We start from the raw sequence: 26,235 nt of genomic DNA on the forward strand, positions 1-26,235 counted from the left end.
TTGAGAAACATCGGATATTCACTCTTAGTTATCTTAATTGTAGACTGTTGACCAAGAAGATTTTCAGTGATAGAACCTCAAGGCATCACTTACCTTCCAAGTTATTTTCTAGCACATATAAAGATAGTCAGATCCATTGATTTTTCCCTCTTCAGTTCCCTTCCTTCTCTACACTTCCCTCCATTAAACTTAAAAGCGACTACAATTGTTGTCATTCTTCATTTACTTACTTCTTAACCTTTCATCATCTGATTCTCTGCTTTGTGTGCCAAACTAGTGAATTTTTCTACTTTATTTGTTCTCTGTGTAGCAGTTAACCTTCCTGATTCCCACTACTTTGAAATTTTTGTGATGTTGCATAACCTTGATGTGTCTTTTACCTGATCTTTTTCCTTCATATTATCAATATAGCAAAAAAGTAAAGTCAGTATTTACTTCCAAATTTGTCTTTTCAAACTTCTCTCTTTGGTCAATAGAAATATTTTCTGTAACTCATCAAGGTTTAAATTCTCCCAATCCGTCTTTTCCCATAATTCTTTTATTCAGCACATGCTTTCTGGAATACCTACTATATACAAGATTGTTATTCTAGGTTCTGGGGATTCAGCCACAAATAAGAGACAAAGGTCTTTACTTGTGCAGCTTACACGCTAATGTAGAAGATCCTCAAACAGATACTTAATGTTACATAGAGAAACATTTTAAAGGATAGAGTATGCTAAGGATCTGTAGGAAGTAATGGGAATAAGTGCTGTTTTACACAAGGTGGTTAGAGAAGGTTTCTCTGAGAGGATGATAGTTAAGTAAAACTCCAGTGAAGGGAAAGAGTGAGTTAATGGTTGTTTGGGAGAAGAGCCTTCATGCAGAGTGCAAAACTTCATAACAAGTGCAAAAACCTGGAGATGGGCGTATGCTTCCCCATATTCAGGAAAAGCCAGTGTGACTGGAAGAGAGTGAATCAGTAGGGGGAGGAGATGAAGTCAGAGAAGTTGGCAGGAGAAGATCTTGTTATAGGACCCTGTGGGCCCTGGCTAGGATTTTGGACTTTATGTCTAAATATGTTGGGTAGGTTTTAGAGGGTTTTGAACAGAAGAATATTAATGTGATCTGACTTAATATTTTAGAGGGATCATAGTGATAACTGTGTGGAGAATAAACTGTGTTAGGGGATCGGGGATGGCAGTAGAGAAACCTGGGATGCCAGGAGGCTGTTGCAGTCTTGATGAGACATGATGGTAATTTGGGAGTGGAATGTTAGCTGGTCAGATGTGTGATAAATTTGCAGGATAAAGCTGGCAGAATATGCTGATAGCTTGGATTTGTCGGATATGGGGAGAGGAGCTAAGGACATTTCTAGAGTTTTAGAATTGACCGAGGTGTTTGGAGGTTCCATTTACTGTGAATACCTTGGCAGGAACAGTTTTTTGAGGGAGAGGGAGGATGGGTAGAATCAGTGTTTATTTTATCAAAAATTAACATATGTTAACTTTGAGGTACTTACTAGATAACTTAATGGAGATGTCAGAATACACTCGTCTGAAGGTCTACCGTGAGCTTTGGGCTGGAGAAAATACTTATGGGAATCATTAGAATATAGATGGACCTGGATAAGATCACCTTAGGGATGAGTGAATAAGAGTGTACATAAAGAAGAAACATGGGAGGATTGAACTGCTGGATCCTTCAATATGTAGATGTCTGCAGGAAGAGAAGGCTTTATCAAAGGCTGTTGACAAATGGCTAGGGAAATGGGAGGATGTGATATCCCAGAAGTGAAGTAAAAAAAACAGATTCAAAAAGTGGAGAGGAATCAGTTATGTCAGATGCTGTTAGGATATGGAATAATTTGAAACCTGATAATTGGTCTTTGGATTTGGCTTGCTAAATCCTGTTGATTCTGCTTTGTAATACAGCCCCAAAATTCATTACATGACTTTACTCCCTGTCAACAAATACTATTAATCAGGCTTTCCTCCTTGTCTGTTTTTCTATTTTGGATGGTTCTTTTTTCTCCTGTTTACATGCTCATTATAGAAAACTTGGAAAACTCAGAGAAAATATAATGAAGGTTAAACAGTAACAGCAACAGCAAAATTCCTTACTCACCTTACAACTAAAGATAATCGCTGATTGAACAGTTTGTTGCATTTTTCCTATTAGTTTATGCATCTTTTGTAATGCATATATTATTACATGCTTTTATATAGAATTAATGAAAAGTAGTCCTAAAATTTTCATATTTAAAGAAACTTATTAGACTGTGATCTAATGTCAAAATTTTTTTGAAGCCAAGTTGCTGGCTCATGCCTGTGATCCCAGCACTTTGGGAAGCTGAGGCAGGCAGATCATTTCAGGTCAGGAATTGGAGACCAGCCTGGCCAACATGGCGAAACCCTGTCTCTACTAAAAATACGAAAATTAGCTGGGTGTGGTGGCACGCGCCTGTAATCCCAGCTACTTGGGAGGCTGAGGCAGGAGAATTGCTTGAACCTGGGAGGCGGAGGTTGCAGTGAGCCAAGATCCCACCACTGTACTCCAGCTTGGGTGACAGACTGAGACTCCATCTCAAAACAAAAAAAAACTGAGACTTTGTCTCAAAGCAAACTAAACAAAACCAAAACAAAAAAAAATTGAGAATGTATGTGAATGTGTGGCAACAAATATTGCATCATGGTGGAATAGCCTAATTGGACTTCCTACCTGTCTTTACACAAATCATATCTTAAATTAATCCTGATTAGTTTTTCTAAACTTTTAAGTTCATAGCCTAATGGTTAAAAACAGGCCCTATTTTTACTCTTACAATACATGCGTATAGCACGAAATTTGGAAAACAGGAAAAAGTATATTCTTATCTGTTTATAGATAAGAATTACTGCCTGTGATTAGTGGTATAATTTTCATTTGTTTCCTGCCAGTCTTGTTTTTTCTATCTAAGTGTACATACGTGTGCATTTTATTTGTATGTTTGTTTCTAACAAAAATCACACTGTGGTCAGCATTTTCTTCACAATTCATTCTTTCCTCTCTCTCTAAATTTATTTTGATTGAAGCATATGAGCAGTTTCATGATTCTGTTTGTTGTCAGATTGCTCTTCAAAAAGATTGTGTCATTTAAAAGTAAACTTATGAAGAATTTTGTTCTTTTTAAATTTTAGGATAGACCACTATCTTGTTGAGCTCTTTTAAATGAAGTTCTACTTGGACACAAAGATGAGGACTAGATAACTCCTTGAGGTTCCTTCTAACCCCTAGGATGAAGATAATAACTAACATTTGTATAGTGCTCTAAAGTTTACAGAGTGAGTTCTCATACATCATCTCACATGATCCTCACAACAGCCCTGTGAGGTAGGTAGGACAGGTATTGTTATTCTCATTTTAGAGGTAAAGAAACTGATAGAGAGGTTAAGTGACTTGATCAAGTTATTTTTTCTTTAATGTCTAGTAAGGATTTGATTCCAGACCTTCTGATCTAAATAATCACATTCTTTTTGCCAAGATTTCATACAACTGCACATTTAGAATTACTGATAGATGTTGACTAGTTAAGTGGCATTTGTTCCATGCAGAAATAAACCTAATGACAATATAAATGCAGTGTTACTATTTCTTTGAATGTTCCTGAGTGTTTACATTCTTCCTCCATCCCACAAATTAAATACACGACTCTGTCTCTCTTTTGACTAAAAGAAGGTAATGTAATTATATAGCTATATTAAACATCAATTCTTTTCATCATTTGGGGGAAGGGGAAGTTACATTTTATTTTTCATTTATTTTTCTCTCTTTTTAAATTTTTTTTTCCTTTTTTTTCCTTTTGGTACCAGTCAAAAGTACATCTACATTGCTTACTTTCATACATGTAGCATAAAGTCTCTAGTAGAGTATTGGGATCCCATTTAGAAGTAGAATTTTTTTATTCTATCATGGACCCAGAATCAACCTGTTCAGCGTATAGAACTCTTGTACTACCTTAACCAAAACTGTGATATTTGAGGACTCTAGGTATGGTCACCTATGTCTTTCACAAGGGGTCAGCAAGTAATAAATGGAAGTGATATTTGAGGCCAAATCAGGAAACAGTATAGTATAGCTAATACTCTTTTTGACTTAATTATCTTACAAGGTGGAAGTTTATAAAACTGACTTGATTTGGGAGTTTGGTAGTGGCAATTTCATGTGTTAGAAAATTTCACACTCTAGGTTTTCAAGAGATGTAGTATTACATTAAGACTATATCTCACAGTATTTTCTGTACTGCCTTTAATTTTCTAACATCCCTGATATTTTTAAAAATTAATTTTTGTTTTTTTTTCTAGTTGTTGGTCTTGACGATATTATGGATGAAGGAGTTGTTAAAGAAGGTGGCAATGATACCATTGATGATGAAGAACTGATTTTACCTAACAGGAACTTAAGGGAAAAGGTAGAAGAAAATTCTGTGAGATCACCAAGAAAATCACCTCGTTTAATGGCACAAGGTAATCCTTTCAAAGAGGTCTAGCTAGAAAATCTGAGGTATAGGGACAGATGTGTTGGGTTATAAACCTGCTGAGAAGAAATCGTATTTTCTTGATGTTTTGCTAATCCACTTGTTTTGATGACAATCAGTTTTGAGATCATATCAGTTTGTTTTTATAAATTTATGGTACCCACCACCCCACTACCCTTTTCTCCTTCTCCAGAGGAAACCACTAGTAACTCTTTCCGCTGGTTTAATTTGTGTGTGTGTGTGTGTGTGTGTGTGTGTGTGTGTTTACCTTTATATCTCTAGATAACATGCATATGTTGCTGTTTTTTATTCTGATTTATTATTCATCCATTGATCGGCCACTTTGGATAATTTTCTTTTTACTACTAGTCCTCATGGTGAAAAAGAACATCTTTTTCATTTTTTCAATATATAATTTTGTTAGATCAATGGTAATATGTTACTATGAGTGATATGCTATTAGAGAAGATGTTTGATAAACCAGTTACTGTTCTTGTGTAACCTCTTGTGTTTCTGCTTTGTTTTTGTTTCTCATTTGCTTAGTTTAGTGTATACATACCAGTAGTTATACTTCAACTGCTCTGCCAGTTGTGTAAATCTACCCTGGAGATACTGTACATTTCAGGCATTCTGTCATATTCATTTTATTGAAAATACCTCTTGGAACCTTCTGATTCCCTCCTATGTAGACAGAATCCTGTTAGTCCTCTAAGGCTGATGCAAAGCTGTTCAGGGATCTCCCTTTACCATTTCTTCTGGAAGTTTGTGCTTTGTGTTTATGTTGTAGTTTCTATTTCCTCTTTCTGGATTCAACTTTTTCTTTTTGGTGATGCACCTCTTCCAGTAGTTTTGTGAGAAGAAGGAGCAGTGAGATACACTTTTTAAACCTTGTATGTTTTTTTACCTTGTATATAATCTGTTCTCATGCTGGAATCATGGTCTTGTTGGACATAAAATTCAAGGTTGCAAATCATTTTGCTTCTGCAATTCTGAAGGTGTTGCTTTATCTTTTTTCTAACTTCAGAGTTGTTGAGAAGTTTATTTTGATTTTTTTTGTGTGTGTAGAGGAGTGTATGTTACCTGATCTCTTCTGGAAGTTTGTGGTATCTTTCTCTTCAGCTCTGGTGTTTTGATACTTCATGATATGTATTGGTTTTGGTGTATTTTGTGTATGGAGCTTAAGACACTTAGTAGATCACCTTAGTCTGAAAAATGTTACTGTTCAATTCTGGGAAATTTTTTCGAATTATTTCATCATTAATTCCTCTCTTTATTTTCTTAGCTCTTGAGTTCTGGAACCTTTATTATTTGTCACGTAACAGGGACTGGCCCGTTTTATTTTGCCTACTTCCCACCTCTCTGTAATTTTTCTTTTACTTGCTTAAATTTTCTCATATTTATTCTCCAGCGTTTCAATCGGGTATTGTACGTCTGATTCTTAAATATTTTTTTTGTTGTGTTGAGAATGGTCCTTTCAGTAGCTTTCTATTTATGTTTCATGGATGTAGTATCTTCTTTTGTCTTTATTAAGACACTAATAGCATTTAAACAGTTTTAGTCTCCTTTTGCAGTTACTGACTTCTACACGTTGCATTATTGTAAAAGAAATTTTTTTTAGGTTTTTGGCCTCTTATCATTTCTAGAGACTTTCCTGAAATGTGTGACCCTTGATTATTTTTCATGTTTAAGGGTAGGGAACTAAAATTATGAAACTTCTAAGTGTGGAAATTGGGTTTTACCAGCTCTGAGCATCAATGTATAATAATCTGACTGTACTGTTACTTGGTAGAACTCCTCATACCAGAATTTAGGTAATTTTCCATAGGCATATTAGATTGCTAGTATATTGTAGAAGCCTGTAAGGGAAACTTACTGGGGTTTCTCAACTTTTAGTGTATACAAATTCACTTAATCTTAAAATTTTAGTTTACTTCACAGCCAGTCTCAACTGTGCCTCACTCATGTTCCTTAGCCTAGAAATCTTGCTTTACTATCTCTACAGAATAAGCTACCAGTTTTGGCTCAGGACTGTGGAAGGGAAGTTGCCCAGCAAATGGAGTAGGGGAAAGAGGGATCTAGGAATTTAACTGCTTCTTTTAAGGAGCTTTCAGCTCTTCCAACTATTAACCATTTGTCTTCACTCCCACTTCAGAATCCTCTGGAACCACCAATTCTTAAGGCTTTTCTGGTGTTAATGGTGGTAGTTTTTGCCAACACTACCAGCATAGTGTTTGTTACTTTTGGGTCTTATATCAATTACTTGGTAATCAACTCTCTTTGGTTTCCAAAATTTGCTGCTGGTTTTTTCTGTCTCTTTCTTCCTTGCCTTTTGGATTTTACAAAAAATATCCTGCTGTTACAACTTCAGTAGGGTTTTGAGAAGTGAATAAATTTAGATGCATGTATTTATTTCATCATCTCTTACTTGATTTATGTTTTTAATACATTTTCAAAGTCAGTTATTTGGTATAGACTTGTGACTTTGAGAAATAAAAAGAATAGAATGAACATTGTAGGAAAATAATGATAACTTTTTGCCTATAGAGTCAGGCTTCAAACAAAAGCAGTTAACACTTAGAGGAGAAAAAGTGACGTTAGCTTTTACTTAATAAATTGCTTACTATTGGAAAACGTTTTTTTATCTGAATATCCTTCACAGTTGAATATACTGTTCCTTTGTCACTGTTAGCAACCACTTGGGTGTTAAAAGATCTTTATTAATGTGTAGTAAGTGTTAAAATCCTTCCATTTGTTTCATTTCAAGGATGAATAAAATAGAGCTGTAAATTACTATAATCTGTCTTCAAAGCTTTAAAAATTACTTAAATATTAAAACAAAGCTTTATTAAAATTTTAGGTATTTAAAAAAATTATATAACTGAACATGTGATAAATGGTTCATAATCCACCAAATAGTTTTTAAAAGTTATTAAGTACTTAATCGAATACTCAGATACTTTGTTAAGTCCTAGGGGAATTTGAAAGGGGTCTCTAAGATTAGGATGACTATATAATTTAGTGTTCAAATTGCATATGCTTTTGAAAACAACAAGTGTGCTGTTAATTATAACATCAGAACTACAAGGAGCACCTGGACTTTTACCTTTTGAAAGATTCTCACAGTTCAGTGATAAATGACAAATTCGATTTGTGGGTTGTTTTTTTAATAGTGAATTATTTAGCTCTCTTTCTTTTTAGTTCTTTTGATTTGTGTTTCTCCTTTCTCCTGATAAAAGGGGATGTATCAGAATAGGGAAAGGAGACTTTTTCATTTAATAGACTATTGGTAGGAGCATTGTAGGGGAAGCTTTTAAATTTTCTTCATGCTTATTTTTACCTGCTATATTTTCTTGGTTTAAGTCTTTTAAATTGTGTTTATTTTTTGATGATGTGTGTGTGGTACTCTAATGTAGATGTCGTTTCTTTTTTTTTTTGAGATGGAGTCTTGCCCTGTTGCCAGGCTGGAGTACAGTGGCACAGTCTTGGCTCTCTTTAACCTCCGCCTCCCAGGTTCAAGTGATTGTCCTGCCTTAGCCTCAGAAGTTGCTAGGACTACAGGTGCATGCCACCACGCCTGGCTAATTTGTGTGTGTGTGTGTGTGTGTGTGTGTGTACACACACACACACACACACACACAATATATATATTTTTTAGTTGAGACAGAGTTTTGACATGTTGGCCAGGATGGTCTCGATCTCTTGACCTCATGATCCACCTGTCTCGGCCTCCCAAAGTGCTGGGATTATAGGCTTGAGCCACGGTGTCCAGCCTGTAGATGTCATTTCTTAGGAATAACTTTAATGCTAAAATGGTGATCTAAGAGACTATTGATAAAGGATTTAGAATTAGTTTGAGGCTGTATTTTGAAACTCACACAGATGTTGTTTCGTGATAGGTTTTAAGTTCAGATTTCATTAGCACTGGAATTGATTTGGTTTTATAAATTTAGAAATATTTAATGTTTAAAAATGCATGATGGTCTTGTTTTAGTATGGGCTTTAAGGGTAAAGGAAGCTAATTTTACTTACTTTACTCCCAGGTTACTTTTTATGGAAAAGAGATATGATGAAAATGTTTGTTGTAATAAGGTATAATGTTAGTCTGAATTTTATAGAGGCTTTCCCTTCTGCTAGAATTCAGAGAACATCGATAAATAAAAAAATTTGACATGTATTATATGATCACCATTTTGAGTACTATTCAGTACATTTTTGTTGAGCAAATTATAGCTCAGAATAAAGAAGTGATACATTCTAAATTGTACTGGAATATAAGCACATGACAAAATAGCTAAGTATTTTTATTTATTTTTTTCCCCTGTGATAGAACAAGTAAGAAGTTTGCGACAGAGCACTATTGCCAAGCGTTCAAATGCAGCACCATTAAGTAACACAAAAAAAGCATCTGGGAAGACTGTATCTACCCCTAAAGCAGGAGTGAAACAATTGGAAAGGAGTCAGGGTAAAGAAGAAGTTTGTACATCACTGAAACCTGAGTACCATAAGGAGAATAGAAGGAACCGCCGAAATAGCGGACAAATTGAAGTGGTACCTGAAGTATCAGTGTCTTCAAGTCATTCTTCAGTGTCATCTTGTCTCGAAATGAAAGATGAAGCAGGATTAGATTCTAAGCATAAGTGTAATAATCAGGGAGAAGCAGATGTGCCATCTCATGAATTAAATTGTTCACCTCTTTCAGAGAGTTGTGTTACTATTGGAGAAAAGAAAAATGAAGCTTTAATGGAATGTAAAGCTAAGCCTGTTGGTAGCCCATTGTTTCAATTTTCAGATAAAGAAGAACATAAACAGAATGATTCCATTTCAGGTAAAATGAATGAGAATGTTGGTGAAGAAATGATAGCAACAAGAAAAGTTGAACAGGAATCAAAGGAGTCAGTGAAATTATCCCGAGAAGAAGACCACATTCTTAAGGAACCTGGATCTTCTAGTATATCTGGTGATGCTGCTTGTACAAATCCAAATGAGACAGAAAACCTTGTAGGTTTGCCTAGTTGTGTGGATGAAGTGACTGAATGTAATTTGGAATTGAAGGATACCATGGATATTGCTGATAAAGCTGAGAACACCCTTGAAAGAAAGAAAATTGAACCATTGGGTTATTGTGAAGATGCAGAGTCTAATAGGCAGTTGGAGAGCACTGAGTTGAATAAATCAAACTTAGAGGTGGTTGATACTAGTGCTTTTGAACCAGCAAGTAATATTTTGGAAAACGCTATTTGTGATGTGCCTGACCAAAATTCAAAACAGTTGAATGCTGTAGAAAGTACTAAAATAGAGTCCCATAAAACAGCAAGCCTTCAGGATGACAGAAACAGCCAGTCAAGTAGTGTTTCTTACTTAGAGTCAAAAAGTGTAAAACCCAAACATACAAAACCTCTAATTCATTCTAAGCAAAACATGACTACAGATACTCCGAAGAAAACTGTTGCAGCAAAGTATGAAGTAATGCACAGCAAAACTAAAGTTAATGTCAAAAGTGTGAAACGAAATACTGATGAACCAGAATCTCAGCAAAATTTTCATAGGCCAGTCAAAATCAGAAAAAAACAAGTTGATAAGGAGCCAAAGATTCAGAGTTGCAATTCTGGGGTTAAATCTGTGAAAAACCAAACTCATTCTGTATTGAGAAAAACATTACAGGATCAAACTTTAGTACAGATTTTCAAGCCCTTAACTCACTCTTTGAGTGATAAGCCACATGCTCATCCTGTTTGCTTGAAAGAATCTCATCATCCCGCACAAACTGGACATTTAGCACATTCCAGCCAGAAACAGTGTCATAAGCCTCAGCAACAGTCCCCAGCAATGAAAACCAATAGTCACATGAAGGAAGAGCTTGAACACCCAGGCATTGAGCATTTTAAGGAGGAAGATAAGCTGAAACTGAAAAAACCTGAGAAGAACCTACAACCCCGCCAAAGAAGAAGCAGCAAAAGTTTTTCTTTAGATGAGCCACCATTGTTCATTCCAGACAATATAGCTACCATAAAAAGAGAAGGCTCTGATCATAGCTCTTCATTTGAAAGCAAATATATGTGGACTCCCAGCAAGCAGTGTGGGTTTTGCAAAAAACCCCATGGCAACAGGTGTGTGTGTTTGTGTGTATGAGTGATGTGTTGAAGAGAAACTGCTTTTTGAGGGGTGGGACTAATGTGAGAATTTTTTTATAGACAAAACATTTGATACACAGAGACTTGTGCAAAACAAAGTTTTGAAGAGAAATTGCTTTTTGGGGGGTGGGATTAATGTGAGAATTTTTTTATAGACAGATTATTTGGTACACAGAGACCTGTGCAGAAACAAAAAGCTTCATCAGTCTTGGATAAATGATAGAAAGATGAATCTACTGAATTTATAAATAAATTATTTTAGAACATATAAAAAAGCATAATCTGGCCAACAGCTGACGTACATGGAAATATTTTGTCATCGTCACAGGTTAGACAGTGTTAGTATAGCCACTGCATGTGCAAAAAAAGCCAAATACTTTGTTAATTAGAAGCTTGTTATGCTGCTTTGGGTCTGTAAGTTACATATTATTTCTTCTGTGTGAGAAGAACTAGTAATAAAGTATGAAGGTCATAATGGAAATTTTTCTTTTGAAGTTTTTTTTTCTTAAAGTGAAACACATTAAAGACTTAATACCACCATTTCATAACCATCAAACTTTAGCTTGCAGTGAAATTTGGTAGCTAAACAATTGTTAGATTACCCAGGTGAATTTTGTATGTAACATGGAGTAGAGTGAAAACATATATTTCTTTTTTTAAAATGTTTTAATGTTTTCAATAATTTTTTGTGAATTCTAATCTTTTAAAATTTTAGAGATTATTTTAGCACCAATTTTTATCATTCTTTTTAGTATTCAGTGATTTGTAGTTTTATGACACTGCATCCCCCCAATCCCCGATGTGTTTTTTTGCTAGCTTTTTAAGAAAAGGAAAGCAAGAGATGAAGCGGAGTTGGCAGCTACAAGATTATCGTGTTCAAGTGTTCATATTGCTGTTGGAACTTCTATCAACTCTGATATGATAAAAGAACATTTTTATACTGTATAAGAATTTAGTATCTATTTCATGAAAGTGTGTGTTAGAGTGATTTTCTCCAGCACTATCTTACTACATAAAAGTGAAACTCTTTAGGGAGAGACAATTTAATAAAGTATGTTGTAATGTATTTTGGTGGTGGTAGGGTGATTGGGGAGTTTGGAAAGGAGATGTTGGGGCCCTTGTGTATTTCTTCATTTATGATCTAGCCCATGGCCTATTTTTAGTGTCAAGGGTTAGTTTATAACAATATATTCCAGTTTTTAAAAGTTGTCACAGTGCTTATAAGTGAATACTCTTATATGCTCTTAATAATATGGTTTTTAATTTAAAATGCCTTACTCTGCTGGGCATGGTGGTACACACCTGTAATCCCAGTACTTTGGGAGGCCGAGGTGGGCTGTGAGCAGATCACTTGAGGTCAGGAGTTTGAGGCCAACCTGGCCAACATAATGAAACCCTGTCTCTACCAGATATACAGAAGTTAGCTGGGCATGCTTGTGCATGAGTGGAATTCCAGCTACTTGGGAGACTGAGGCATAAGAATCACTTGAACCTGGGAAGTGGAGGTTGCAGTGAGCTGAGATCGAGCCATTGCACACCAGCTGCCTGACAAAGTGAGACTGTCTCCCCAAAACTAACTAACTAAATAAAATGCCTTAGTCAGATGTTCTAAAGTGAGCCTGCTGTTTTCAGGCCAAAAAGAATTAAGAGTGAGGTGTGCTTTTAAGTGCTTCTTTAAACCAGCCTTTTTCTCTCTGCCAGAATCTTTAAATTACACTGTCATGTGGACAGAGAGATGGAATAGGAGCCTTAAGTAAATGAATTTCTAAAATGAAACTTTGGCGTAGAGTTGGAAGCCATGTTAGTAAGTTGTAATATAACTTAATTTGTAGATAAACTTCCAGTCTAGTCTTCAGGAGTTTCCCCAGACTCTTTAATAAAGACTCTTGCATCACCAACGTTTAATAGTTAATTTTCCTAAATGAAGAATAGGTGTTAGTCCCTTTGTTGTTTATCTTCTGCCACCTTTCAGATCTACTGTATAGAATCTAGCGTTTTTAGAATGTTAGGTGCATAGGGATTTTGGATTCATACTCTATAATTGATCTGAATATAAACATTGGAAACCATTTTGGAAGCAGCATTCTCGATTTCTTTAAAAAGCCTATGTAATTGATTGTTTTTTTTTTTCCTTTTTTTGAGACTAAATCTCACTCTGTCACCCAGGCTGGAGTGCAGTGGCACCATCTCAGCTCATTGTAACCTCCGCCTCCTGAGTTAAAGTAATTCTGCCTCAGCCTCCTAAGTAGCTGGGATTACAGGCAAGGGCCACCATGCCTGGATAGTTTTTGTGTTTTTTTTTGTAGAGATGGGGTTTCACCATTTTGGCCAGGCTGGTCTTGAACTCCTGACCGCAGGTGATCCGCCCACCTCAATCTTCCAAAGTGCTTGGATTACAGGCATGACCCACTGCTTGTTTTTTGTACTTATTAACTAGCCTTCACTACTACTGTGATCCTACTGCTTTGATATATTGTGCTTATATACATTTCCTTTACTCAAAAAATGCACGTGTCCTGCAGCATGTAATTTTCCTATTTTAATCCTTATGTAAGAATTTAAATCCTTATTAGAAAGGGCATGTTTTGAAATAATTTTGATCCTTTGATTTCATGTGCTAGATATGTTGAAAGCTGTTAACATTTTCTAGTACATGAAACAGCTTTGCTTCTGTAAAGACTATATTAACTATCATTTTGCGTATTGCAGCTGAAGTTAGCTTCCTTGTGTGTGCTCCCAGGTGGAATTTATATTTTGTAATATTGCTATTTATGTCATGCCTAGATGTGATTCTGACCCTAAGCAACTTCTGTACTTATCCTAAAGACAGTAGACTCTTAAAGAATGAACATATCATGCTAGGTTTTGATTGCTTCCATTTATTTATCTTCCTGATTCAGCTTTATAACGAAGGTACATGAATTTAAAGACTAGATTATTTAATCGTCTGATTTTTTAAGTTAATGTGGCTTTTGAACGTCTTTGAAACATAAGCCAGTTGGCATTTTGTAAGGAGGAAGTCTTAGTTTTTTTCATATTATCTATCTTGTGGTTTCTGTTTTTCTATGTCTCCAAAGGATGCTTGAGTTTTTAGTTCACATTATACTTTCTTGGCCCCAATTGTAGAAGATTAGTATATCAGATAATATTTAAAAAACAAACAAACTTAGAAAATGCATTTATAGCTTTCAAACGAAATTTCTGAGAAGAAATTTTCTTCTAGAACATTTGATTCTATTTTTCTCTGCAGATTAGATTGTTAGTAACAAAAATGATTTAATGTTTATGTGAAATAGAATTCATTCATCTTAGAAGAGTGAGTAAGCGCATGTGCATGCGCATGTGCACGCGCGCGCTCTTTCTTTCTCCCCCCTACCCCCTTCTGTTAAAGGGAACACCAGAACTGGAGGCCCACCTTGAAATTCCTCCTAAGTTAATTAATTTGTAATGAATTCGTTAAGAGAGGAGTTCTCAATGTTATGTCTGTAGGTTACTTTGAAAAAGCTTTAAAATTTTGCTCATGCTAAAATGATAATAGTTTTTAATTCTTTTTAGTAGGTTTAGTTTAATGTTTTATTTTTAATTTTGTATGTGAACATGTGACAGTAGGAAAAGACAACGTAAATACTGCTTATAACTCTTCTAATTAAATGATTCATACTGACTTGGTCCAGTTAATTGATCCACAGCCAAACTCTACACAACATTAATTTTGTAGTAAAAGATTTAACATCTAGGCTGTATGTAGCCTTTTCCTTATTTGCTCTTGGTAATTAGAAACTTAAGGATGGGGCAGAAAATGGTAGAGTAATTGTTAGCTACAGCCACTCTAGCAACTCCCTCTGTTACTCCATGTTTCCTCCCTTCCCATGTTTTTAATAGAGCAATAGCATGAAAAGGAAAGAAAATATAATTTTTTAATGTGATAGGCCATCTTTTAAAAAAAGAATTGACCTATAAGCAACTTCTGTATATATTCTAAAGACAGTAATTTTTTTTTTTTTTCTTTGAGATGGAGTCTTGCTCTGTCAGGCTGGAGTGTAGTGGTGCGTACTTCCATGTTTTAGACCTCAAAGTGATCCATATATACGTTTTTGGTTATCAGTTTCATTTTAAAGTAAATTTATCTCTAGGACATAGGGAAATTTTTGTCAAGGTCATTTTTTTCTTGATTTCTCAGAAAATTTGATGTAAGTTTTAAACCTAAAATATAAATTATTAAGATACATCTGTAGATGGCACTAGAGTTTTGCTTTTCATTGCCTCTCAAGTTTGAATAAGACATTGCCAAAGTAAACTTGAAGTTAGGCTTATTGAAATAGTTGCTTGGTAAAGTTTATGATCCTCAAACCACTCTTTCCTGGTTGTCAAATAAAAATTGAAAATTCCTTAATATGTGTTTTATATTTTGACCTTTAGGTTTGGATTTGGGACAAGAACATGATTGGTACTGTGGGTTTTTAAGTTATGTCTCACTGAAATTATCCCAAACTTGCTTTAAAGAAATCTTAATATACCTTTGATTGTGGAAGTAAAGGGAAATCATTAGCTTTCCTTCAGTATTTCAGAAGCATTCATGTTAGACAGTTGCTTTCAAGAAATAGCAGTTAACCTATTAGGAAAGCTACAATGCTCATTACAAGTAACATCTTTAATATTTTAACTTTGTAACTTGAAGTGGAAGAACTTTCAAACACCTGCATTTTAAACTTTATTCCCCTTTTGCTAGAATATCTGTATCATTATGGGCGCATCAAAAATCTCAAACCTGGAGGAATTATTTCTGTCTTGCAAATGTATGTTACATGTGAAAGTTTTCTTTCTTGTCAAGCCCAAATATTCTATATTATTTTTTTCAAACCAAATGGATCCCTAGGAAGATGAGGACTTAATCTGATAAAGCTAGCACAGGCGTTACCAGCAAGGATAAAGAATGATAAATTACAGATGTGTTGAAGTTAAGTCTCACAGCATAGTAGTGGTTTTATACACAATAGGCACCTGAGGAATTTGAAAAGGAAATGCTGCTACTGAGGAATAAGGTGTTTGGCAAGAGTTTTTAAAAACACTGTAAGGATTATAACTCACGGTTGCAGTTTTTACAGTTGTAACATTAAAACAGGACCTCTGCTGTATTTTAAGTTGGCCTTATCACCCAGTGTATTACCTTCAGTATCCTCTCTTGGACTACAGCTTTTTGAAAGGAGTTTGGCACAATTGGTAGTGTCACTATTATCAAAACCAGTAGCACAGTCTTTAGATTATTAAAGTACATACCTAAATTTTTCTTATCAGTAGCACAGTCTTTAAAGTACATACCTAAAATTTTCTGAGTCCAAGCGTATTGTGACTTGCTAGCCTGAAGAAGAAAAAAAAGACAGTTAAGAATGATTGTTTTAGCATTGCAGCTTTCCTAACAAGGGTTAAAAAGAACGTAAATTAAATTGCTGATCTCATTTGCCATTATTTTCAAAAGTGGTTATCCTTTTTTAGTGGGAAGATAGAAGCTCTTTTAGAGTCATAAATCTCACATCCCTTTTCCTGTTGATTAGTGAAGTTACTACTTAGCTAAAAGACGATGGGAAAACTTTTATAGGGAGATTAGAGATTGAATCCAACCCAAATATGAATATTTTTATGTTAGGATATTGATATTTATTTGGAAAAACAAATTATCTAAAACGTGGTCATTGATAAGGAAGTCCTTTGAACTTTACAGTAAAAGTCTGTGATACCATGACCAGAATGTTTTGAGGTTACCTAGTTAAGGTGGTTAATACACAATTTGAGAAGAGCCATTCTGTTAGTTTTTGAGTTCCGTTTTTGTTGCTATTGTTTTATCTTTTATTTAAAATGATTTGTTGGATAAACAATTCTTCCCAATTTTATGTATGATTTCAAGTCTGTGATGAGATAGCTGTAACTTTGATGGATTGTCTGTGATGAAATATTACTGAGATCTTATAATCTTTCTCAATGGGGAAATAAATTGTTAGTCTATACTTTGTTATTCTTTATACTGTTCTAGACTGACAAAGGCCAGTTGTCTTTTCTTCCATTTATTGTCCCCTCCCTCCCCTAGCATTTTCTCATTCATACCAGAAAGGAAATATTTGAGGTCTTAAAAGGTATCATTTTAATAGAATATTATTTTGAAAACTTGGTGTATGTTGAACTTATGGAATGGATAGTGGTAGAAAACATGCAAAGTTTCAGAAAATCAAATATTGAAAATTTACTTTAGCCTTATTTTTGACATTGATTTTCTTCTTAAAAAAAGTTACCAAAGTTTTTTGGTGTTTTGTTTTCCAGGTTTATGGTTGGCTGTGGGAGATGTGATGACTGGTTTCATGGTGATTGTGTTGGGTTAAGTCTTTCTCAAGCACAGCAAATGGGCGAGGAAGACAAAGAATATGTCTGTGTAAAGTGCTGTGCTGAAGAAGACAAAAAGACTGAAGTATTAGATCCAGATATTTTGGAAAACCAAGCTACAGTTGAAGTCCATAGTGAAGATAAAACAATGGAGTGTGAAAAGCTTGGATTATCAAAACACACAACAAATGATAGAACCAAATATATAGATGATACAGTGAAGCACAAAGTCAAAATTTTAAAACGGGTGAGCTCTTCATTAATGCATTATTTTGTTTATTTAAGAGCTTTTAGTATGGACTGAATGAAGTAATTTTGAAATTTCTGATTAGAAGTTTTAATGTCCTACATTTTCAAATTTATTTTTCCATAAAAGTGAATAGGTTTTTATTTAAATTTTTTTGACAATCTTGGTGAAACCAGATAGTGACATTTAGAATATGCATATCTTATCTCATCTCTTGTAGTGTCTTACACTATTTCTAACCTCTAGTTTGTTATTTGAATTTTCTGTTGTAGGGTGTGTGTGAATCTTGTGGCTTTAAGTGTAAATTGTGCTTGCTAATTTTTTTTTATTGTACTTTATTTTCTGGGGTACATGTGCAGATCATGCAAGATTGTTGGATAGGTTCATTCATGGCAAGGTGGTTTGCTGCCGCCATCCTCCCATTACCTGTACCTGACATTTCTCCCTACATTATCCCTCCCCACCCTCCTTTCCACTGTCCCTCCCCTAGCTCCCCACAATGGACCACTAGCTTGCTAAGTTGTTTTTAAAAAGAGCTTTTCAATTCATAAATATTTACTAGCTCTTTGATCATTTGGGATTATTTTTTGACTACCTTCTGGAAGTATTTTCTAAATAGAAATTTCAAGATATTTAGGCTTTAATAGGAGAAATGTATAAAGGACACGGCATTTTATCTGATTAAATTTTCTTGTCTCAATGTCTTTATTACCTATCAGTTTTTTAATCATTAATTTGTTATTCTTAAAGAATACTTTGAGAGAGGAAACACAGTGGCAACAAATGTATGTGAGTAGGCAAGTATAATCCAAAACACAAAGAACATGAATTTTAGAGTTGGAACTTTGGAAATCTTTTAGTCCAACCATTTTGATTTATTAATATGCCCTACAACATTTGTAGGAAGTGATTCTCTAGTTTCTGTTTGAAATCCATTGCAAAGGGATACATCTTCATTTTTAAGCATCTCTAATTGTTAGAAAGTTGATCAGTTTGAGGTGAAGTTTGCATCCCTGAATTAAAGCCTCCTTGTTAAAACTAATTTCTGTATAACATGATATGGAAGTTAATTTAGGTTGAAGAGCACGAGCATGTGTTCTCCAGAATCTTACCTATTATTTACAAATCCATTTCTTTCAGGCATTCCTTGTATGACAAATCTGGATTAAGTTCCAGTTTGCCATATCCTTGTGGCATCGAATATTTTTTGTCTCTCAAGACGTTTTGAGAATCAGATTCTGTCCCTCTGATACATGTTATTACTTTGTTGATGTGATCATCAAAGTAATTGATAATATGGATCTGAGAGCCACAGTGAGAACAGGTTATAGCATGTCTTTGGAAAACTTCTATTTATTATTAACTAGCATTAATAATCACCTCTATATACAACTTCTTGGCCATTTAGAAGTATTGCTCATTGTATTGTCTGGTAGCTAAGTTGTCTCTATCTTGCTTAAAAAGATTATAAAGGCTGGGCATGGTGGCTCACACCTGTAATCCTAGCACTTTGGGAGGCGGGGATGGGTAGATCGCTTGAGGTCAGAAGTTTGAGACCAGCCTGGCCAACATGGTGAAACCCTGCCTCTACTAAAAATACAAAAATTAGCCAGGTGTGGTGGCGGCGCCTATAATCCCAGCTACTCGGGGGATTGAGGCAGGAGAACTGCTTGAACCCAGGGGACGGAGGTTACAGTCAGTCGAGATCATGCCACTTCACTCCAGCCTGGGCAAGAGTGAAACTCTGTCTCATAAATAAATAAACAAATAAACATTAACAATTGTTAATATTTTGAGAAAGCCCTCTATCCAGTCTGTATCAGAAAAGAAACTGAGGTAAGTCTGATTCTGCAAATGCATGTACCATCCAAGTGATCACTACTTCCTTTTCTTGTTGATGTAAACTGTTAACTCTTATTCGGACTTGTCTGATGTTAGTTTATGAAATCTGCTTTTCTTATCCCTGGATTTTTATGTTGAACTATTTATTGAGTTTCTGTTGTATGGCATAGCACTACCTGCCTTGGGTGTATAATATTGAAGAATGTTTCTATTCTCAGGAATGTCTAGTTGCAGAGGCAAAAAACAAAAAAAAAGTAGAAGATTCTTAGTCTAGAGAAAAATGACTATTTTGATTGCACCCTATTTTAAAACCTGATGAAATATCTGTCTATATGGTGTTCCTCTCCCTGTCTTTTAGGCACATTAGCAGGATGTGATTACTGTCTCCCAAGTGTCTCAGAATTTCAATTTTACTAGTAATTCTTGGTGGATTGTAACTAGAACCAGAGTGTCCGGTACTCTGATGATTTATTTTACTTCAAGGGAATTAAAATTGCCATTAGGCACACTGAGAACTTAAATTGATACACTTAGTGTTATTAGTGAAGTTAATTTCATTCGTTTCAGAAATACACTGAAAAATATAGAAACTTGTTTCGTCACAATTTCTTTTTCCTTTTTCCATATCCACAGCCAAATAAGAGAATTCTTGCTACCTTATTTTTAATTTTCTTTTTACTAACGGTATTGGGAGCATGATCCCTAGATCCTTTGTTTCCGCCTTATAAGCTATTATGTGTTCTACACACAGTAGGTGCAGAATAGATTTTGAATGAAAGAGTGAATCTCATTTTACTAATAATTAAGAGTTATTTTTGTACATCTTAAAAAGCATTTAAACACTGGGCCAAAGAATGTACTATGTTTGCTATATTAATAGGGTGTAATATTAGGTCTAATTTTTTTATCCACATACTATTGAGGCTTACCTTATATTTAAAGGTTGTTTAGTGGTTTTCATTTTAATGAATTAAGTACTGTTTTTCAGGAGTCTGGTGAAGGCAGAAATTCATCAGAATATAGAGATAATGAAATTAAAAAATGGCAGCTAGCTCCTCTTCGTAAGATGGGACAACCAGTTTTACCTCGGAGATCCTCAGAAGAGAAAAGTGAAAAAATACCAAAAGAGTCTACAACTGTAACTTGCACAGGAGAAAAAGCTTCAAAACCAGGTAGTGAGATTAACAGAAATAATTATTTACAAATATATATATATATCTTATTTAATATACAATTAATTAGTATACTTAGGGAAAAGATTTTTGGAGGAGATACTAGGTAGGGACACATTAAATCTTAAGGCTTTGTGGTAGAGACAAGCATGACATTTGAGGAGCAAGAAAGCCAGCCACTATGGAGTGATTAGAAGATAATTCATGAGGGATAGACTAGTGTCAGAAGATGAGGTTAGAGAACATATAGGACCTTTGGGGTTATGGCAGAGTTTATATTTTGTTCTGAATGTTGTGAGAAACCTTTAGAGGGTTTTGTACAAGGGAGAACTCTGGTTGCTCTGTAAAGTTTGGACTGTAGGAGGGCAGGAGAGAAAGAGAGTAGACTGATTAGTCTATAGCAAAAACCTAGGAAAGAAATGATGGTAGCTTGGAACAGAAACACAGGGAAGGTAGTGAGTAGTGGTCAGATTCACGTATGTTTTATAATAGAGTTGACAACTTGCTGATGGATTAGATATAGGTTGGTAAAGGAAAGAGAGTCTGAGAAAAGAGAAAAAGGTTTGGAGAGGAAAAATAAAAAATTATATTTTGGCCTTTGTGAGATTCCTATTAGACATCCAGGTGGAAATGTTTTGAGTAAATCTTTGGCTGATGAGTCTAGAGCCTATTAGAAGACTTTGGAAGTTGGTATATAAATTCGGGATTTACTAGTACATAGCAGTTAGTACAGGTAAAATATCCCAAATCTGTAAATCTGAAATCTGAAACTTGAATGCTAGCATGATGGTCAAAGACGATGCTTGTTGGAGCATTGTAGATTTCAGATTTTCTGATTTGGGATGCTTCACTGGTAAGTACAATGCAAATATTACAAAATTTGAAAAAATCCAAAATTGGAAATACTCTGTTCCTAAGCATTTCAGGTAAGAGGATACTCAACCTGTATTTAAAATCATGAGATGTAAATAGCTACAGAGAGTTTGATAATGAAGGAACAGAAGCAGAGCCCTTGGGGAACACGAGCATTTACTTTTATTTTATTATTTTTGTGATAGAGTCTTGCTCTGTCACCCAGGCTTGAGTGCAGTATTGCAGTAACAGTTCATTACAGCCTTGAACTCCTAGGCTCAAGCTATCTTCTCGCCTCAACCTCCTGAGTGGCTGGGACTACAGGTGTGCATCACCACACCCGGCTAATTTTTTGATTTTTTGTAGAGATGATGTCTTATTATATTGGCCAGGCTCGTCTCAAACTCCTGGCCTTCAAGTGATTTTTCCTGCTTTGGCCTCTCAAAGTTCTGGAATTACAGGCGTGAGTTACCGATCCTGGCCATCAGCATTTAAGAGTTGGGGAGAGAAGAGGATATATAGCAAAGGAAACTAATGGGTGGCCTGTGAGGAAAGGGGAGAACTGAGACTGGTAATCTGGAAGCTAGGTGAAGTTTTAAGAAGAAAGGAATGACCAAATGATGTCTGGACAGCTAATAAGATAAACACAAGATTGTGAAGTCTGTGACTTAGCAAAATGGAAATCATTGGTGACCTTGACTAGAATGGTTTTGGTGGAGTAGTAGGGACAAAAGCCAATTGTAGTGGCTTATGAATGAATGGAAGAGTGAGGAACTGGAGATACTGGTTACAGATAACTCTTTCAAGGAATTTTGCTGTTGAAAGAAACAAATGCTCTAGTAGCTAGAAGTAATGTGAATTTTTTTTTAAAAAGAAGGTACAGCATGTTTGAAATACTAGTGGGAATGATCCAATAGAGAGAGAGAGAGAGATGATGATGATGATGATGTAGGAGAGAGGTGATAGTATAGATGTAAAACTCTGGAAGAGATGAGGGGATGGGATTCACTTCGCGTGGAGGGAGGTATTTATCATAGAAAGGGACAGCTCAACCACTGTATAGTAGGGAAGACTTTATGTGGTAAGAGGAAGAACTGATGCAGGTAGATTGGATTTGGTAATGGGAAAATGTGATAGCTGACATTTTTTCGTTTTCTCAGTGAAATATGAACAGCAAATCAAAGAGGTTGTTGTTGAGAAGAAGGTATTGTTGGTTTGAGATGAGAGGATAAAAAGTATGAAATAGCTATCTTAAAAAGTGGGAGAGCAAATTTATTAGGAAAAGTTCATAGGATTAGGGCAAAATGTGAGGTACCTACTTAAAACTTATTATAAGTTTGAAATGATGTCTGTCAGTACCAGTGCTTATTTTTCTCCCATTGTCTTCAGCTGTTTGTTGTTTATTAGGATAAAAGTTGGCTTTCAGCAGGGTTGTGGTTTTGCCAACACAGACGTTTAATGGAGAGAAAATAAAGATATTAAGTATACAGGGGGCGGGTAGTGTTATTGGACTATCTAATCTAAGTTTATAATGTAGAAAAGTGAATACATGAAGATGGTAAAATGATAGATTTAAGAAGTGTTGGAATTAGGAGATTCTAGAATAAATTGTGCTGGTATAATAAGAGCAGTGGGATGTTTGACATTGAGATTTTGGAGATGTGTGGGAATTAGTAATGATAGAATAAAAATAATTTGAAAAGTTTAACATTCAAGTGATTAATATTAAGCACAATTAAAACCAGAAGAGATTCATCCGTTTTGTGTTATTGGGTTATTGTCTACGCCTAGTAAGTTCAGATCAAAATTTCTCAATAGCTTTTTAAAAGTTAGTATATATATGTGGAAACATAACTAGCTTTGAAAGCATTATCTAAGTTGAGGAAAGAGTAGGACCAGTTTTTAGTCACTGTTCATTTTAATTTTAATTAGAATTTCAGTGTCAGGAATATTTCAGTATGGACTGTGGGTTCTGATCTTAATTCTAAATAGTGACTTTTAATCAGTTTTGTTTGTAAACTTATGCATTAAAAAGGAAAGATATTTTTAAAAGCAATGTAATGAGTTCTGATATTTATTTAAATTAGGTACTCATGAGAAGCAAGACACGAAAAAGAAGAAAGTTGAAAAAGGAGTTGTTAATGTACATCCTCCTGCTTCTGCTTCCAAGCCTTCTGCAGATCAGATCAGGCAAAGTGTCAGACACTCTCTCAAAGACATTCTTATGAAGAGGTAACATATATTATTATTATAGAAGATTTAATAATTATGCTTTATATATTTGAAAAATAATTGAATTGTTCTAATTTTAAGACTTACAGACTCAAATTTGAAGGTACCAGAGGAAAAGGCAGCAAAAGTTGCCACAAAAATTGAGAAAGAGCTTTACTCTTTCTTTCGGGATACAGATGCTAAATATAAGAACAAATATAGAAGTTTAATGTTCAATTTGAAAGATCCTAAAAACAATGTAAGTATGCTTTGTTCATGTTTATGCTTCCAACTTTCCTGAAAACGTATCTCAGATTGTAATACAACAGATCTGTTATTTATTAATTGGAGATTAGAATTTCCTTTGATGTAGAACATATAATTTTAATAGTCTTTTTGCTACTGAACTAAGAATTCTGCATACTACTAATTGCATTAACCATTTAGTCTACTGAAATGCTAAATGTTTCTTAACCTGATTTATATGATTTTTCTTTTACTGTCCTTTATATAATCCAGTTTATTAAAAAGTTCGTATGTATTCTTCAAAAACTTTTAAGCTAAAATTTGTAACACTATTTTTTTTTTGTTAAATCTGGGTAAAGAGCTATTTTATACTTCCATCTGAAGATAGAGTAAAAATGTTTTTAAATTGTTTTTATCTAAATGTAATTTATTAAGAAAATACGTAACTTTAGTCCTAAAGATAGTGTTAAATATGACTTTAGTGCCAAGAATCTTTTAGCAGTGGAGTAAATGTTAATTAAACCACTAATTTTTTCTTGGGATTTCTTGTTTGGGACAGAAGAAATCTGAACTCTGTGCATGTGCTGATGTGTAGTCTTAAATATGACTTTAGTTCCAAGTATCTTTTAGCAGTGGAGTAAATGTTAATTAAACCCCTGATTTTTGGAAATCTGAAATCTGTGCATGTTCTGAGTGTGTGTGTGTGCGGGCGTGCGTGTGTGTGTGTGTCAGAGTCATTGTTAGCTCTCACCGCCAAAAGTAGGTCTCTGATAAGTACAATAAGCAAAAGTCACGCCAATGAACATTTTGAAAGTTAAGAACATGACTGATGTCCTGTGCGTGACATTTAGCTAGGCCCATCAGCAGTTTTTTACTATAGTTGACTCTAGGTAACGGAATGTAATTAGAGCAACCTTTTTGCATAAAAGGTTTTCACACAACTAATATAAATTTGTATAAGGATATTTACACAAATATGTGATTTGAGGTATTTTCTTGACATGTACTAACAGAGACATAAAAATATACATTGAAAATTCTGCCATTATGGTCTGAGGGATCAGATGTTTCTAGAATTACATAACTGAAGCTTTTCTTCAATAATTAAATGAAGATTTATTTCCCTCAGGTTTTTTTCTTGCAGTTGGTTCTTTGCTCTGCAGTTTCCTCCAAGCCTTTCAGGATTTAAATATGCAAAATCTTAAAACTATGAAGACGTTACATTGAATAAAGCTCTTTGATGCAGTACCTTGCTATATTATAGATTGGTTATTATTATGGTTACATTGTGTCCCTGGTAGACTTAACACAATTTTTGGATAGGTAATATAGTTCTACTGTACATACTTCTCCATATATGATGATTTTTATATGAAATCTATGTTTTGCTGCCTTAGATAAATTCCTAGAACACAAAGCTGTCATTTAATTTCTGTGTAGTAGGTAATATATAAATTATTAAATATTTGTAAATCAGGCTTCAAAAATTACGTCTTTATTACAAGTTTCTGTGTAGTAACCACTCTTAAATGTTTGTCTCCCCTTCTATTCCTATTTTAAAATCCTTTCAGATATTATTTAAAAAAGTACTGAAAGGAGAAGTAACCCCTGATCATCTGATAAGAATGAGTCCAGAAGAACTAGCTTCTAAAGAGTTAGCTGCTTGGAGACGAAGAGAAAACAGACATGTAAGATTGTGTATAAATATGCATTTGACTATCAAAATCTACATTTTTCAGCCGTAGGATAAAAACTATACAGAGGCAAATTCAACACAGACTGCACAATAAACAGACTTTCTGTCACATGCTTCTTTTTTTTGGGAGACGGAGTCTAGCTCTGTTGCCCAGGCTAGATGGCATGATCTTGGCTCACTGCAGCCTCCACCTCCTGGTTTCAAGTGATTCTTCTGTTTCAGCCTCCTGAGCAGCTGGGATTATAGGCCACCATGCTCAGCTAATGTTTGTATTTGCAGTAGAGACGGGATTTCACCATGTTGGCCAGGACGGTCTCGATCTCCTGACCTTATGATCCGCCCACCTTGGTCTCCCAAAGTGTTGGGATTACCGGCGTGAGCCACTGCACCTAGCCACTGCACCATGCTGCTTTTAGTTACTCTCCATTCCTGTAGTTCTTAAATTCTGTGGTTTCCTTGATCTTGCCAGTTTTTTTTTTTCTCATTTTCTCCAGTTACCAGGTTACAGAATTACCTTGTGTTATATTATAGTATGTAAGTAAGAAGAATGGGGGAAAAGTTAACATCTTTTCATAATCACATCTGTAGTTTTCAGCAGCACAGTTTGAAGGTATTTTGAATATTGGTAATTTGTAGAGCCAGGTGAATTAAGTCAGAATAAAAATGTTTACAGGTTTATCTCTTATTCAAAGTTTCAAATGTCCAAACTCTGAAAAATAAAGTTATTGTTGCATAACTAATTTATTGATAAAGCCTGACCTTAATTGCCCTGTATGAATGTTCATATTCACAGAAATATTGTATATTTGATTTTTTTATGTGGTGCTGTCTCAGACCTTACTGGAGTGTTATGTAATATAGAAAATGTGCACCATATTGCATTTTTAAATTTAAAAATTCTGAAACTCACAGATAAGAATTTTTGTTTGGAGATTGTGAAAAAGATAAAGTACCTTTAAAAATTATGTTAA

The 26,235-nt window shown here is 34.8% G+C and overlaps 1 protein-coding gene across 11 annotated transcripts in view; it reads left to right on the top strand.

Moving 5' to 3' along the window:
- The window catches only part of PHF3 (PHD finger protein 3), an 82,918-nt gene that overhangs the window by 37,308 nt on the left and 19,375 nt on the right, over positions 1-26,235 (top strand). For 5 of the 11 annotated variants that reach the window (XM_078369476.1, XM_002746696.6, XM_008994628.5 and 2 more), the window contains 7 exons: positions 4,323-4,484; positions 8,823-10,602; positions 16,939-17,245; positions 20,076-20,259; positions 23,199-23,343; positions 23,425-23,581; positions 25,140-25,256. In XM_078369476.1, the coding sequence (XP_078225602.1) occupies positions 4,323-4,484; positions 8,823-10,602; positions 16,939-17,245; positions 20,076-20,259; positions 23,199-23,343; positions 23,425-23,581; positions 25,140-25,256 (2,852 nt within the window). Of the gene's footprint in view, positions 1-3,158; positions 3,352-4,322; positions 4,485-8,822; positions 10,603-16,938; positions 17,246-20,075; positions 20,260-23,198; positions 23,344-23,424; positions 23,582-25,139; positions 25,257-26,235 lie in introns of all 11 variants that reach the window. The other 6 variants (XM_078369477.1, XM_078369478.1, XM_078369480.1 and 3 more) reach the window with 4 other exon arrangements.

This window comes from Callithrix jacchus, chromosome 4 (assembly GCF_049354715.1).
Source record: "Callithrix jacchus isolate 240 chromosome 4, calJac240_pri, whole genome shotgun sequence".
In the NCBI taxonomy this organism is placed as follows: domain Eukaryota; kingdom Metazoa; phylum Chordata; class Mammalia; order Primates; family Cebidae; genus Callithrix; species Callithrix jacchus.